Source organism: Spermophilus citellus, assembly GCF_964194105.1.
Source record: "Spermophilus citellus genome assembly, chromosome: 17".
Lineage (NCBI taxonomy): Eukaryota > Metazoa > Chordata > Mammalia > Rodentia > Sciuridae > Spermophilus > Spermophilus citellus.
This window is the reverse complement of record NC_138199.1, coordinates 27,123,228-27,136,632: the sequence shown is the minus strand read 5'-3', so window position 1 is coordinate 27,136,632 and position 13,405 is coordinate 27,123,228. Positions and strand designations below refer to the sequence as shown.

General features: G+C 42.8%; 1 protein-coding gene across 2 annotated transcripts in view; it reads left to right on the top strand.

The window, feature by feature from the left end:
- Nucleotides 1-13,405, top strand: part of RAP1GAP2 (RAP1 GTPase activating protein 2) — a 136,492-nt gene that overhangs the window by 81,624 nt on the left and 41,463 nt on the right. For both annotated transcript variants that reach the window (XR_014019378.1, XM_081271606.1), the window contains exons 4-9: nucleotides 591-635; nucleotides 1,408-1,440; nucleotides 1,829-2,041; nucleotides 3,106-3,209; nucleotides 11,728-11,806; nucleotides 12,561-12,614. Coding sequence is in view for 1 of the 2 variants with exons in the window: in XM_081271606.1 (XP_081127732.1) it covers nucleotides 591-635; nucleotides 1,408-1,440; nucleotides 1,829-2,041; nucleotides 3,106-3,209; nucleotides 11,728-11,806; nucleotides 12,561-12,614 (528 nt within the window). In the remaining variant the exon portion in view is untranslated. The remainder of the gene's footprint in view (nucleotides 1-590; nucleotides 636-1,407; nucleotides 1,441-1,828; nucleotides 2,042-3,105; nucleotides 3,210-11,727; nucleotides 11,807-12,560; nucleotides 12,615-13,405) is intronic.

Sequence of the window (13,405 nt, the reverse complement as noted above, 5' to 3'; positions counted from 1 at the left end):
AGGGTCACATAGAGGAGGCTTGCAGCAGAAGGAGGACTGTGGATGCACAGGCCCTTCCATTAGGGGGAGGCTGCTGTTGGTGGTGCCACGGACATGGGCTCCCATCTTAGCCCCTCCCCTGCTGACCTTGTGGCCCTAGGGAATACATTTCAGCTCTAGGATGATAACAGTGGAATTTCCAGCCTATGGTACTGATAACCCAGAGCACTAACTAGTTACCAGTCAGTATTCCAAGGGCTTCACCCATTGTTAACCTTTGATCTTCAACACAATGGTAGGTGCTGTCATCATTCGAATTTCAGTCACAGGACAGTTTCTGTGACATGGTCATGGTCATTAGGCTAGTAACTAGCAATGCAGGGATTTGAACCCAGGGCATCTGGCTCCAATCTGGGCTGTTAACTGAACTACTAGCTGTCTTGTCTGGGGCTGCTGTGAGGACTGACAGTGACAAGGCAGTGAGAGCTGCCAGCTGTTGCTGCTGTCACCATCATTAACCCCCAGCAAGGCCAGTTGCCCAGAGACTCCTCTCTTTGGTCACTCTTTCGTGACCTTTGCTTCCATGGGTCCTCTTTTCCTTGTTTCCACAGGGGATCAAGCTTGAAGAGCAGAAGCCAGGACCACAGAAGAACAAGGTGGGCTGGGTGGCTGAGGTGCTCATTGGGTGGGCCCAGTGAGGAGGCATGAGTGGGACGAGGGCGAGGAGCAAGGGTTCCTCTGTCTCCCTCCTGTCTCCCTTTGGTTTCCACCAAGAGCCACTGAAGTGACTAAAGCCTGGTTACACTTGTGCTTGGTAGGCAGCAAAGGGGGACCTGGCTCCATGCCTTTAAAGGAACTTCAGAGCAGGCTGGGGTGGGGATGGGAGCCTTGAAGGAGACCCAGGATTGGTGGCTGGGCCTGGCCGCTCCCGCCCCCACCTAGTTGGCACCTGTCTCTGCACCTGTACAGTGTTTGGGACTGTCAGACTCGGTTTCAGAGGACCGCCAGCTCTTAGCTTTGGTTTTTTTTCCCAATGCCTGAGGGTACCTTAGAGTTCAGCCCTGTTACATGGAAAAGGCTACTGGGTGAGACTAGGGGCCATCGCCCTGTGTTGGCACCCTAGGCTGAGAAGCTGGTCTCACTAGAGGTGACAGGGCCAGCACCTTTGTATGCTGAGTCTTTGGCTCAGCTGAGTTTGCGTTCAGGTGTGGTCACTTTGAAGACGCACAATTTATGTAAGATATCAGATCCCACAGCTGCCTCTAGGCTGTTCTTCCATCTCATGTGTTTCTCCCAAAGCCCTGGTGCAACCTGCTAAGCCTCCCAGTGCATCCCCTCCCATGATCCAGGAGAGGGACATGGAAACAATGATCTGACTTTATCACCACTGCAAGGACTAACAGTACTGTTCTCTGGTTTGTCTTGCAGGATGACTATATCCCATATCCCAGCATTGATGAGGTAGGAGCCCCCCTGTCTGCACTGCAGCCCGATCTGGGTCCTGTCCCTGGGGAGATCATGGCCCTTTCCAGCCCCACATGGGAAAGAACCTCAGGCCTGGGATTTGAGGGCCTGAGGCCTCTTTCCATATTTGCCTCTGTGACCCTGGCTTTTCCGTGTTTTAATTGGGGGTTCCCATCCAGGCCTTGCAACCCACAGGCACAGGGTCAGCTGGTAAAGCTGGAGATGCCGTGGGTCACAGAGGAGGGATTCATGTTACTGACTTTGGCCTTAAAAATACCAGACTCCCTTTCCTGGAGCAGTTCAGAGGTGGGTGGGGACACCACAGGCACCTCCTCCTGCAGTCCCAGGGTAGGCTTGCAGGACAAGATCCTCCCTCTGCCTCCAGGTTGTGGAGAAGGGCGGCCCATACCCTCTGATCATCCTGCCCCAGTTTGGGGGCTATTGGATCGAGGACCCGGAGAATGTGGGCACACCGACGTCACTGGGCAGCAGCATCTGTGAGGAGGAGGATGAGGACAACCTCAGCCCCAACACATTCGGCTACAAGCTCGAGTGCAAGGGCGAAGCCAGGGCCTACCGCAGGCATTTCCTAGGGAAGGTGAGGTTCAGGGGCCCTGGGAGAAAAGAGCTGCCAGAGGGTGAAGTGCCCTGGGTGGGTAGGTAGGGGGTCCTCTCTCCAGTGCCCCTTCTGTTCTCCCTGCCGTTTCTCCTCCCAGATCTGTCCCCTTCCTTGCTGCCTGCATTTGTCTTAATAGGAGAAGTTTGACTGGCAGTGTTCTGGGGCAGGGGCAGGGGAGCAGTACAGAATTCCCATGATGGGTCCTTTGGGGGTCACCCCCAGGAAGGGTTCCAGGAGTTGATGGGATGGGTAGTGTTTGGGGGTGCAGGAGAGTGGGCAGAGTTTTGACTTCTCCAGAAAAAAACCGCATCCTCACATCTCGGAAGTCTACATTACCATTTTCTTAATGCACATGTCTCATGTCCTGTGTGCCGTTCCTCTGAGTACAGTGTGCTTGCTGTGACCCTCTGATTACTTAAAAGTGACAAAGTTATATATCTTTAAATATATTCTGCCCTTCAAGTTTGCTAGATTCCCCAAGTCCCCAGGGCAGATTCTGGATATCTCAAGCTGGAGACAGCTTTGCAGAGACTCACTTGGAGGAAACTGTACCCAGGCCTCCAAACCCCAGGAGGTTAAAATATAGATTCCACACCTCACCCTGACTTGGTGGACCTGGCGTGGGCTCCAGGAAGCGATGTTTGTAGCCCAGGCTCCCAGATTCAGAGGACCTCTCACCTCCCCTTGGGTGGAGGTGTTGAGTGCCTCCTAGCTTTCTCCCACAGAGAGTCTAGGGTGGTGAGGGCTGCTCCCCTGGGAACATCTGGTGGTGAAGAGCTTCAGCAAGTTGAGACAGATCTGAGTTTGAATGTTGGTGTCTGTGTCTGTGGAATGGGGATGATCGCTTGCCTAAAGCTGTGGTCAGGATTAAAGAAGATAGTAGGTATTAAACCCATAGCACGGTGCTTGGCATGTCCCGTAGCAGTGACATCCTTAGCTTCCTCATTTCTGTGGGGCTTCTCCTTCCTGATGAAGAAGGTGGTTTGGGGTGACATGTCTGGAGGCTTGCCTCCCCTCCACTCATACCTGATTTCTGTTTCTAGGATCATCTGAACTTCTACTGTACCGGCAGCAGCCTCGGGAACTTGATTCTGTCCATCAAGTGTGAGGAAGTGGAAGGGATTGAGTACCTCAGGATCATTCTCAGGTGGGTGGGCCTGTTGTATTGGTTGCCACACCTCTTCTGGGTGGGTCTGCCATGTGTGTGTGTGTGTGTGTGTGTGTGTGTGTGTGTGTGTGTGGGTGGTGGGGCAGAAATACCAGTCTGACCAGGTCTGATCTGGGTGTGCTGGAAGAAAAGAACTGCTGGCATCTTGGGGCTGTATTTGAAGTTGCCAGGCAGTAGGACCAGGTGGCCCCAGCTGACTGATTCTCAAGGTCACCAAGACCAGACCCCAACACGCCTCTCTTTCTTATAAGGGACCTAGCCATGAGAAGGAATGGAAACAAAGAGTAGGGATGGCTTGGTGTGTTTTATCAAGCTGAGACGCAGCTTTATGTCCTGGGAAAGGGTTGTCCAAAATGCTGCCTCTGGTGACCACTGAGTCAGGGAAGGTGGATCCCAAAGCCTCTGTTGTGTGTTCTGGGTTCATGGAGCTGGAGTGATCTTTAAAACAGGAACACTGATTTATAGGTGAAGCCAGGGCACCTCTCCCTGGATTGTGACTTCCCGAAGGGCAGGAACTGGAACTGGCTTCTGTTTGGTTCAAGTAACGTGTTTTGTAAAACCTTTCTTATACCAGGAGGTAGGAGAAGTTCTGGGGGGTACAAAGATAACTGAGATTTGGTCCCTGTTCCCTAAAGATTTATGGTCTAGCAAGTGAGAAAAATAGAATTTTAAGATGTGTCACAAGTATTATTTTAGTCATAGGCACAGAATGTTATGAGAGCCCAGAGGAGTGTGTGCCTTATTTATCTGTCCCTGGCTGGAGGGTACAGAAGCCAGGAAGGCCAAGGGGCTGGAGCTTAGTAGACTTCTATGAACATGTCAAGCTCTCAAATCATGTTTATTGAATCTAATTGTAAGTTCTTAAAGGTATTTGGAAGGGAGCAATAACAGTTTTTTTTTAATTCTGTCTAAATTTTGAGATAAACATGGGAAGGAAGAAGGACATTTAACTCTGCTTTGGGAGAGGTAGGAGACTGTATGGTTTGAATAAATGATTAGCTCCCATCCAACCTTGATTTGCTTCTGATGTAGAAAGGAAGCAGTTACATTTACAAAAGTTCACCTGGGTGGACATCGTATTTGCAGAACATGGAAAGTCAATTAAATAAGGACTGAAAAATCTCAGAGTGGGAAATACCTGGATCCCTAGCTGTAAATAGAATTTCTAGCTAGAGGAACCTCTCTGAAGAAAAGTATTTTCTTTCTTAATAGAAATTAGACCAAGATGGTTTGGGACTTCTGAGTCAGATGACAGTGGGATCTCAGTCCTCTTTCCTAATGCTACATCCTATCTGAAACATTGTATCAGGACTGAAAGTTGGAGAAGGTGCCAGACACGCTTTGATATTTTAAAATTGTCATTTATAGGATAGTTAGGACCCAAATGTAGGTGATATGGAGTTGAACCCTAGATCCCCTTCCTAAGAAAGCAATATAGTGTGGGACTATATGCAACTGAAGATTCTGGAAGAAAACTATTCTCTTTAGGAGTGAGAGGGAGCCCTGAATGGTGAGGGGTCTTTCTGCATTGAACCACTTTTGTTACTTTGGGCCAGCAGTATTTGAAATCAATACCAGGGAGAGCTCAAGAATAAGCTCAAATGTGGCTCTCCCCAAAAGAAAGCCAGTGGGCAGGGTGACAGAGAGAAGCCATGTATCAGCTAGGAAGTTGGACAATCACATCATGTACTTGGAGTGATTGCCAGGCCAAATTGAAAACCAGGCATGAAAAATTGGCTCGATGGCTTAGCAGCTTTACCAGACACAAAGAAGTACTTATCCAGAGATGAAATTCCCTTGCTGGCAGTAACTACTGTCCCCACTTCTTCCTCATTCCCCATAGAGTTCTGGATTATTTAACTGATGTCCCAAATTTATCACAACCAGCACTCTAGCCTAAAATCTGAGAATAGCCTTCTGATAACCTCTGTGTGTGCATGAGAGTAGCCAAGTGGGATCTACCCATCGTTTGGAGACATCTTTTCATACACTTAAGGATCACTTGTGTTTATTTCCTGTGAACTGTCTGTTCATAAGCTTTGTTCTTTTTAAAAACTGGATTGTGATTTGAAATTTCTGCTTTTAAAAATCTTGTAGGTGGTTTTAGCAGGTAGATTTAGGAACTTTGGAACCACAAAATAAATCTAAATACATTTCAAAAAGCAAATTCTCTTCTGGATCTATTCGCTTATACATTGACAATAAAACTAGAAATTAATAACAAAAAAATGTTTTGGAAAATCCACTTTTTTTTTGCCACTTAGAAGTAAACAGTCTCAATACTTTCCTAAGTAACTTATAGGACAAAGAAAAAGTCAAGGATATAGTTAAAGAATATTTATAGAGAAATGACATTTACAATATTCCACATAAAGAATTTGGGCTGTCTTCATAGCTACACTTAGAAGAAAGTTTATTGCCTTAAACAGTCTCCTATTAAATAAGAAAGAGTGGGCTGGGGATGTGGCTCAGGGCTGGGGATGTGGCTCAAGCAGTAGCGCGCTCGCCTGGAATGCGTGCGGCCCGGGTTCGATCCTCAGCACCACATACAACCAAAGATGTTGTTTCCGCCAAAAAACTAAAAAAATAAATAAATAAATAAGTAAATAAATAAAAGATTTATCTTTAAAAAACAAAAAAGAAAGAGTGATGTTTACATGTGTTGTTATTGTTAGTAACCTCTCTCTGCCTCAGTTTCCTCATCTGTGAAATGGCAGCGATAGTATCTATGTTAAAATTCTTGAGTATTTATGTGCCCTAGTGAGTCAGAGCTCATCATATTGTAGCTACTCAATAATGTAATAATTGTAGCTACTGTTCTTTTCATCATTGATATGATTATCTAAGGAAAGTGAGAGAAACAAAAAAGATTAAAGCAGAAATAAATAAAGTTAGAAATAAAAAGAGTTCAAGACTTGATAAATCTGGGCTTCTTTTAGGGGAAACAAGAGAGGCAACTAGCTAGTTAAATGTAGATAAAAAGAGAAAATAAAACACACAAAATTAGGCATAAAAAGACACATAAACAAAGAAAGGTTAAATAATTATTAATGGATGCTGTGTGCAATTTACGCTATTAAATTGGAAATGTTAATTGAAACAGATGCCTTTCAAGGAAGTATACATCACCAAACGTAACTCAAGATGAGGTAAAAAAACCCAAATGCACCAATAAATTAGAAAAATTCTCAAAAGAATTATCCCTCCAAATGCTCCTAGATCTGAACGGTTTTGTGGGTAAGTATTTTAAACTTTAAAGGAACAGATTTGTGTTATTTAAACTGTTCAAAAGAATAGAAAAATATGGAAAGCTTCCCAATTAATTTGATAATGTTTAGAGGATCCTCATGGAAAATAAGACAGGCAAATGAAATGTAAGTTAAAAAAGAAAAAACAGGTCCCAGTATTCCTTATTAATAATAGAAGAATGTTTAGTCTGAGAAACTCAAATTCAAGCAGTCTATTAATATAAGTTTACTATAGTCAAGAAAGAATTATTTTAGCAATGCAAGGATGGTTAATATGGGGGACTACATGATTTATTCAGTGTTATGTTTAACCAAGGCTTACTATGTGCCAGACTTTGTTTAGTGGTAGGGAATCCTATGAGGAATAAGCTCTTAACTTGTGTATTTGGCCATAGAAAGCATTCAGTACATTTTATATATTTTTTTCCTTGCTCTCCTTCCCTCCCTCCCTCCCTCCCTCCCTCCCTCCCTTCCTTCCTTCCTTCCTTCCTTCCTTCCTTCCCAAAATGCCAAGTATTGAACCCAGAGCCTTGTGCATGGTAGGTAAGGGCTCTACCACTGAGCTATACCCTTAGCTTTACTCATCTTCTTCTTATGGACCTGAATCATTGTAGGCTAGTGGGGGTGGTGCAAAAGATAGATGTTGACAGAGAACTCAAAGAAGTTCAGGATGGTTTGATTGTGGAAAGTGTGTCTATGTGTGTGTGGGGTTGAAGGACTGTGTTGGAGAGATGTGGGAAAGCTAGTTCATGTACAGATCATCTTTAGGAGCTTAGATTTTTATCGTAGGAGCAAGAGGAGAGCTATAAAAGGGAGAATGTTACAAAAAGATCTGTAGAAAGGTCATTCTGGCTAGAGTAAGGGCAATGACTTAGAGGAATGTCAAGGCCAAGAGAAGGAAGGTGAATCAGGAGGCAGCTGCAGTGAGCCAGGTGATGTGAGCTAGGTGATGATCCAGGCCACCAGATTGTATAACGTGAATGGTGCCCCCAGAGTGATACAGACTAACAGCCAGGATGAGGACTGAACTGAGAATAGAGAAAAGTGGGTGGAAAATTCCAAGCACCTGGGGAAAACTGACATTAAGAAAGCCGAAATGTCAACAAATGGGAGATAGATTTACTGCTGATGAAATGCAAATAATGGTAGTCTTTCAAAATGACTTAAAATAAATATATTTAACATCTTAAAAAGACAAAGAATGAATAGCATCTATAAAATGGATAAATTATAAAATAAGGAAATGAATTAAGAACACGTGGGCATGTAAGGAAAATGATTAGAATTTTGAGGAATAAAAAAAATAGTTGTTGAAATAAGCTTAACATATAGGATAAAATCTAGTTTGTTCAAAGAGTGAATTTGTGAATCAGAAGAGAGTCCCAAGGAATTCATCCAGAACACAGCACAGATAAAGAAATAAAGTATACAAAAAACAAGATAAAATGTGGAAAATAGACTGAGAGGCCTCAGAATTTGTTTCAAAGGAGTTCCAGAAGGAAATACTCGAGAGATTAGTGAACAAATACCCAGAGGGAATATCTGAGAATATTTCAGAATTGAAGAAAGTACATAACCTACGGTTGAGAGCAATTTTAAAACAAAACAATACTTTTAGACATGTTGATGTGAAACATCGGAAATCAAAGTTTAAAGAAATTTTAAGACTACCTGAGGATAAATCCAGACCGTCTTTGAGGTAGTGACAACTAGGCCGAGAATAGATTTTTCCTAAGCCATAATAGTTGTCAAAAGACGATGGGGACAGTATCTTTAAAGTGTAGAGAGCAAGCAAGTGAGAAAGAAGGAAAGAAATTAAAGAAGAAACACTCTTAACCCAATGTTCTATGCCCAGAAAACAGCAAAGACAAGATAAAACTGTTTTCAAATATAAACAAATGGGAGTGTATCACTCACAGAGTTTCCCTGAAAGAATTACTAAAGGATGTACTTCATCTAGAAGAAAGAGAACTCAGAAGAAAAGATGCAGTTAAAAAGTCACAAGATATAGGTAAACCATATTGATAAATTTAATTACTGACTGGAAAAAGAAGTGATTTTTTGGCATCTTTAAAAGGAGACTTGAACTAAATTTATAAACAAAAGTAGCAAGGACAATGGGAGAGGAATAATTCAGTGTTTAAAGCATACTTTATTTTTTTTTTATTTGCTTTCCTCTATAGGAAAAACATAACAATTTTAGGGTTAGTTGGAAAAAATATAAGTATATATGTTGGAATACATAGAAATACAATCTGTATCTCCAAAACTAGCAGACATATAAAAATAGAATAACAAAAAAAATAATTATAACTTTATTCAATTGAAGACAGGAAAGGATAAAACCCCACAGGGAATAGAAGATATAAAATGACATAGAGTAGAAATAATTTCTAATATATTAGTAGTTACAGTAAGTAAAAATAGATTAGATTAACGTACTAAGATATCAGACTATTAAATTGAATTTAAAAATGGAAGTATATTATGATTATAAGAGACATACTTAAGGAAGAGTGACATGGAAAGATTTAAAAGAAAGAAATGGAAAAAGACACACTGGGAAAATACTAACCAAGAAAGCTGGCATAACAATATTTTAATCATACAAAATAGGGGCTGGAGTTGTGGGCTCAGTGGTAGAATGCTTGCCTAGCATGTATGAGGCCCTGGGTTCGATTCTCAGCACCACATATAAATAAATGAATAAAATAAAGGTCCACCAACACCTAAAAAATATTTTTTTTAAAAAATCAGACAAAATAGAATTTCAGGTAAAAAGCATTAAGGATAAAGGAAGTACTCCTTTGTAACCTGGGAATACTTTTTCCCGACTCCTCGTGTTTCCTACTTTGTGGAGGGACCACTTTTGTATAACACCCCTGGTTCTCTCTGCCCTCTGACAGGTTCATTTAGGAGCAAGAACATTTTTTCTACCCTTTCCTCTTGGAGTTCTCTCCTGAGCAGTCCCCCAGGGGGGTCTTAACCCCTGTCCAGCACTACCTGTGACTGGATGGATACGTTTGGCTAATTCTGGATTTTAGAAAGCCTCATTTCATCTTCCTTTATACTAAGCTGTGTTCTCACTTGGTCTTTATCAGTAACAAAGAGCTATTTGACTCTTCACTGCCTTACTCTTTGGTATTATTTTGTTTCTGAATTTGTTCAGAACCTGGGCAGGGAAAGATAGCCTCTGCAGGGTCCCCTCTGAGGCCTCCATCTACATGAGGATGGAGAGGACAGGTCTCCCAGGCCTGACAGTCATGGGTGTGTACTTGATATCAGAGGCTTGAATTTAAAAAGTAAAAACTGACAGAAATATAGGGAGGGGTAGACAAATCCTCATAGTGGGAAATTTTGATAAGATCTCTCAGAAGACAGTGGATCAAGTAGATAAAAAAATTGTGAAGATAAAGAAGATTTAAACAATTCAATGAACAAACTTGATCTGGTAATGTCTATTCCTTTTCTCAACAAAAGAAAAAAAATAACATCCTTTTCAGTATGGTAAAAAGAAAAAGAAATAAAATATTTCATGTACTAAGTCAGCAAATTTTAAATAATGAATATCATATAGATTATGTTCCCTGAAAATAAGGAGAATTTATTAACCAACAATTAAGATACTGGAGGATAAATCTTCCTTATTTGGAAAGTTTTTTTTTAAATCCTTTTAGCTGGGGATGTGGCTCAATGGTAGAGCACTTACCTAGCATGTGTGAGACTCTGTGTTCAATCCCCATCACTAAAAACAAATAAATAAGAAAGAAAAGGAAAAAAATATATAAAAACCCTTTTAAAAATGACTCCTTGGTTAAAGAGAAAATCACAAAAGAACTGACAAAATATTTAGAACTAAATGACAGTAAAAATACTACCTATCAAAATGTGTGGGATGTAGTTAAAGTGGTACTTACAGAGAGATGTATAGTTCTAAGTGCACTTGTAATAAACAAGAAGGAAGATTACATGGGTAAGCGTGCAGGCCAGGAAGTTAGAACAAGAATAGTAGGAAAAACCCTGAAGGAAATAGAAGAAAGGAAAGAATAAACTGGTGAAGTAGAAAGAAATGAAAAAGAACAGAGATGATCATGAAAGCCAGGAGCTATCTCTTTGAAAAGTCTAATGAAACAGGTAAACCTCCTGCTAAGACTGATCAAAGAAAACAGAGAAAAGACACAAACAAGTAATATTACAGCAATGGAGCAGTTACTAACAGTATCTGATATACAAGTGTATCAATGTGTTTGTTGGATACTTTTATAGAAAAACTTAAGTTACCCAAGTTGACTCAAGAAGGAGTAGAAAATCACTAAAGAACTATGAAGTATCTGATTATAAAAACAGTAGGCTCAGCCATGGCACAGATGAAATTTAGCAAGGCTTTAAGGAATGTAAAATCCCTATATTATTCAAGATATTTCAGAGGGCAAGAAGCTATCTCACAACTTTATGTGGCTGGAAATAACACCTTGATATTAAAACCTGGCAAGGAGAATATAAGAAATAAAAGGCCAGTGCTTTTGAACATTGATGTGAACAACTAAATAAACTATTAACCAATGAAATTCAGTAGGATATTAAAAATAATACATCATAAGCAACTGGAGTTTTTCCCATGGGATGAAAAGATGGCTTCACAGAAATGTAATCTACCAGGTTAACAGATACAAAGCCATATGATTATCTTAGCAGATGCAGAACAGCATTCAGAAAAATCCCAACACTTTCATAATGTGCTAAATGAATCAGGGGAACAGGCTAAATTTAGAGTCTTATGGTGAATCCCTTATAAAGCAGATTCCATTCCATTTATATTTTGAGTAAATCCAGATTTTCAAAAATTAGATTATCTTTAACTACAGGTTCATTTGCATGTCAAAATCCAAATATACACAGAAGCCGGGTCCAGTTCTTTGGGAGAACACAAAAAACTCACAAAGAAAGAAACAAACAAAAAATAATAATGGTGACCTAGAGGGTGGAAATATAGTTATTTCCCATATTTTCATGGCAGACAGCTTTATCAGGCATGTTCTTTGAAGTGTCCACTTCCCCTGGGGTACCTCAGTAGGTTCCATTTTCCCACCATTTGAGTGTGCTGTCCCACACATGGGTTGGGGGGAAAGAGGCACACCTGCCCCCAGGGAGACCTGAAACAAGTGCCCTGTCTGGTGTGACTTCAGCCACCTTCCTTGTTGACTCAATTCCTTGTGGGTGACCTTGCCTCACCCTGTCCTCATGTGCAGGTCCAAACTGAAGACAGTGCATGAGCGGATACCCTTGGCTGGACTGAGCAAATTGCCCAGTGTTCCTCAGATTGCAAAGGTAAAAACCAACCCTTGAGAGAAGGTGACTTCTTTCCATCCAGAGCTGGCCTCTGGGGAATGGAGGGTCTGCCCTTAGGGAGGGGGAGGCCTCTTTTCTCTGGTCCTTGATTGCATGGATGGGACTGGGGGCCTGTTGGTAGCTGCTTCCATCAATGCTGAGGCTGCTCAGGGGAGAGTGTAATCCTTAGTCTCTGCTCTAGACAGTTCACAGCCAGTTCAGGAGACAAAATATAGGGGAAGACAGGGCTGGCTATGGCAAGAGCTATGGGACTTCAGAAGAGGGGTGTGGAGGGGAGGTCGGGGAGCCTTCACACAGAGGAGAGGCCTGGGCCTGCTGAAAGGTGATTCAGACCCAGGACCACCTTGTGTAAGGAGCCAGCTGGCAGAGGTGCCATGTCACTTTGGAATATAGGGAATTTGGGAACTGAGTCAGCAAAGAGGGGTGAGAGGGTGGGGTTGTATTGGGCCCTCAATCTGGGAGCAGGGATATGGCAGAATGAGGCCGAATAACTTTGGTGGGAGTTGGGGGGCAGATGGTTTTTTTTGTCTTATCTTTAGGTCAGAGTGGGGATAAGTCTCAGGCTTTACCTGGTTTCTCTCATCAATTTGTCAGGAAGCCCTGGAAAGGTCAGGGCACTATGTTCCCAACCTTGTGGTCCTTTCTTGCCATGCTGCCTTCTCTCAGTGGGTGCAGGAGCTGGGTGTGCTTTGTGGGCTTGGTCTCTGACCATTGTGTTTCTTTCCCTGCTCAGGCTTTCTGTGATGATGCAGTGGGACTGAAATTCAACCCTGTCCTGTACCCCAAGGTGAGGAACTCTATTCTCCCCCTTGCCTGTTATCCAGGGCTGTGTAGCTCGGCATGGATTTGCACACCTATGACCCTGAGGAGTTCTCTGCATCATGGTGGGGTCTCCATGATAAACCTCCACGACTCCCTCTCTCCCTGCTTACTCCTTCACACACTGGTTCCCTGGGAACACATCCTTAGGCATGCCTGGGTCTCCAGCCCAGCTGAATAGGTCTCCAGCCCAGCTGAATAGGTCTCCAGCTAAGAAGGTGGCAGAGGTAGCAGTTTTATAGGTTTCCCATGGCACTCCAGTTGTACCTTCCTGAGGTCAGTGCCGGGGTGAGACTCGGGGGCTGGTACAGATCCAAATTGCCATCATGGAGGGGTGGGGGATACAGAGGGCAGAATCTCACTAGGAAATAAAAGGCCAGACCTTGACTCCCCATCGCCCATGTTACTCTGTGAGCTCTGAGGTCTTACAAGCCCCTCTTGGCCTTAGTTAATAAGCCAGCTGGTTCTCTGTTATCAGTTTCTTAGGATTGGCCTGATCTTGACCCCAGTTTTGATATGGTGGTGTGAGTAGAGAGAGGAGCAATAATAACAAAACGAACAATAAACTCACTCAAGAACGATTATGGCATGACAGGACTTAAATCAGCCACGAACAGAGAATTGCTTAAAATTGGCCACAGGAAAAGACCTCGGGCACCAACTGCCTTCTTCATGAGCCATTAGGGCCTTGAGGGAGAGAGTGGAAGTGGAGCTGTGATCTGAGCTTCCGCTGTGGCCAATGTGGTGACAGGTGAGGCT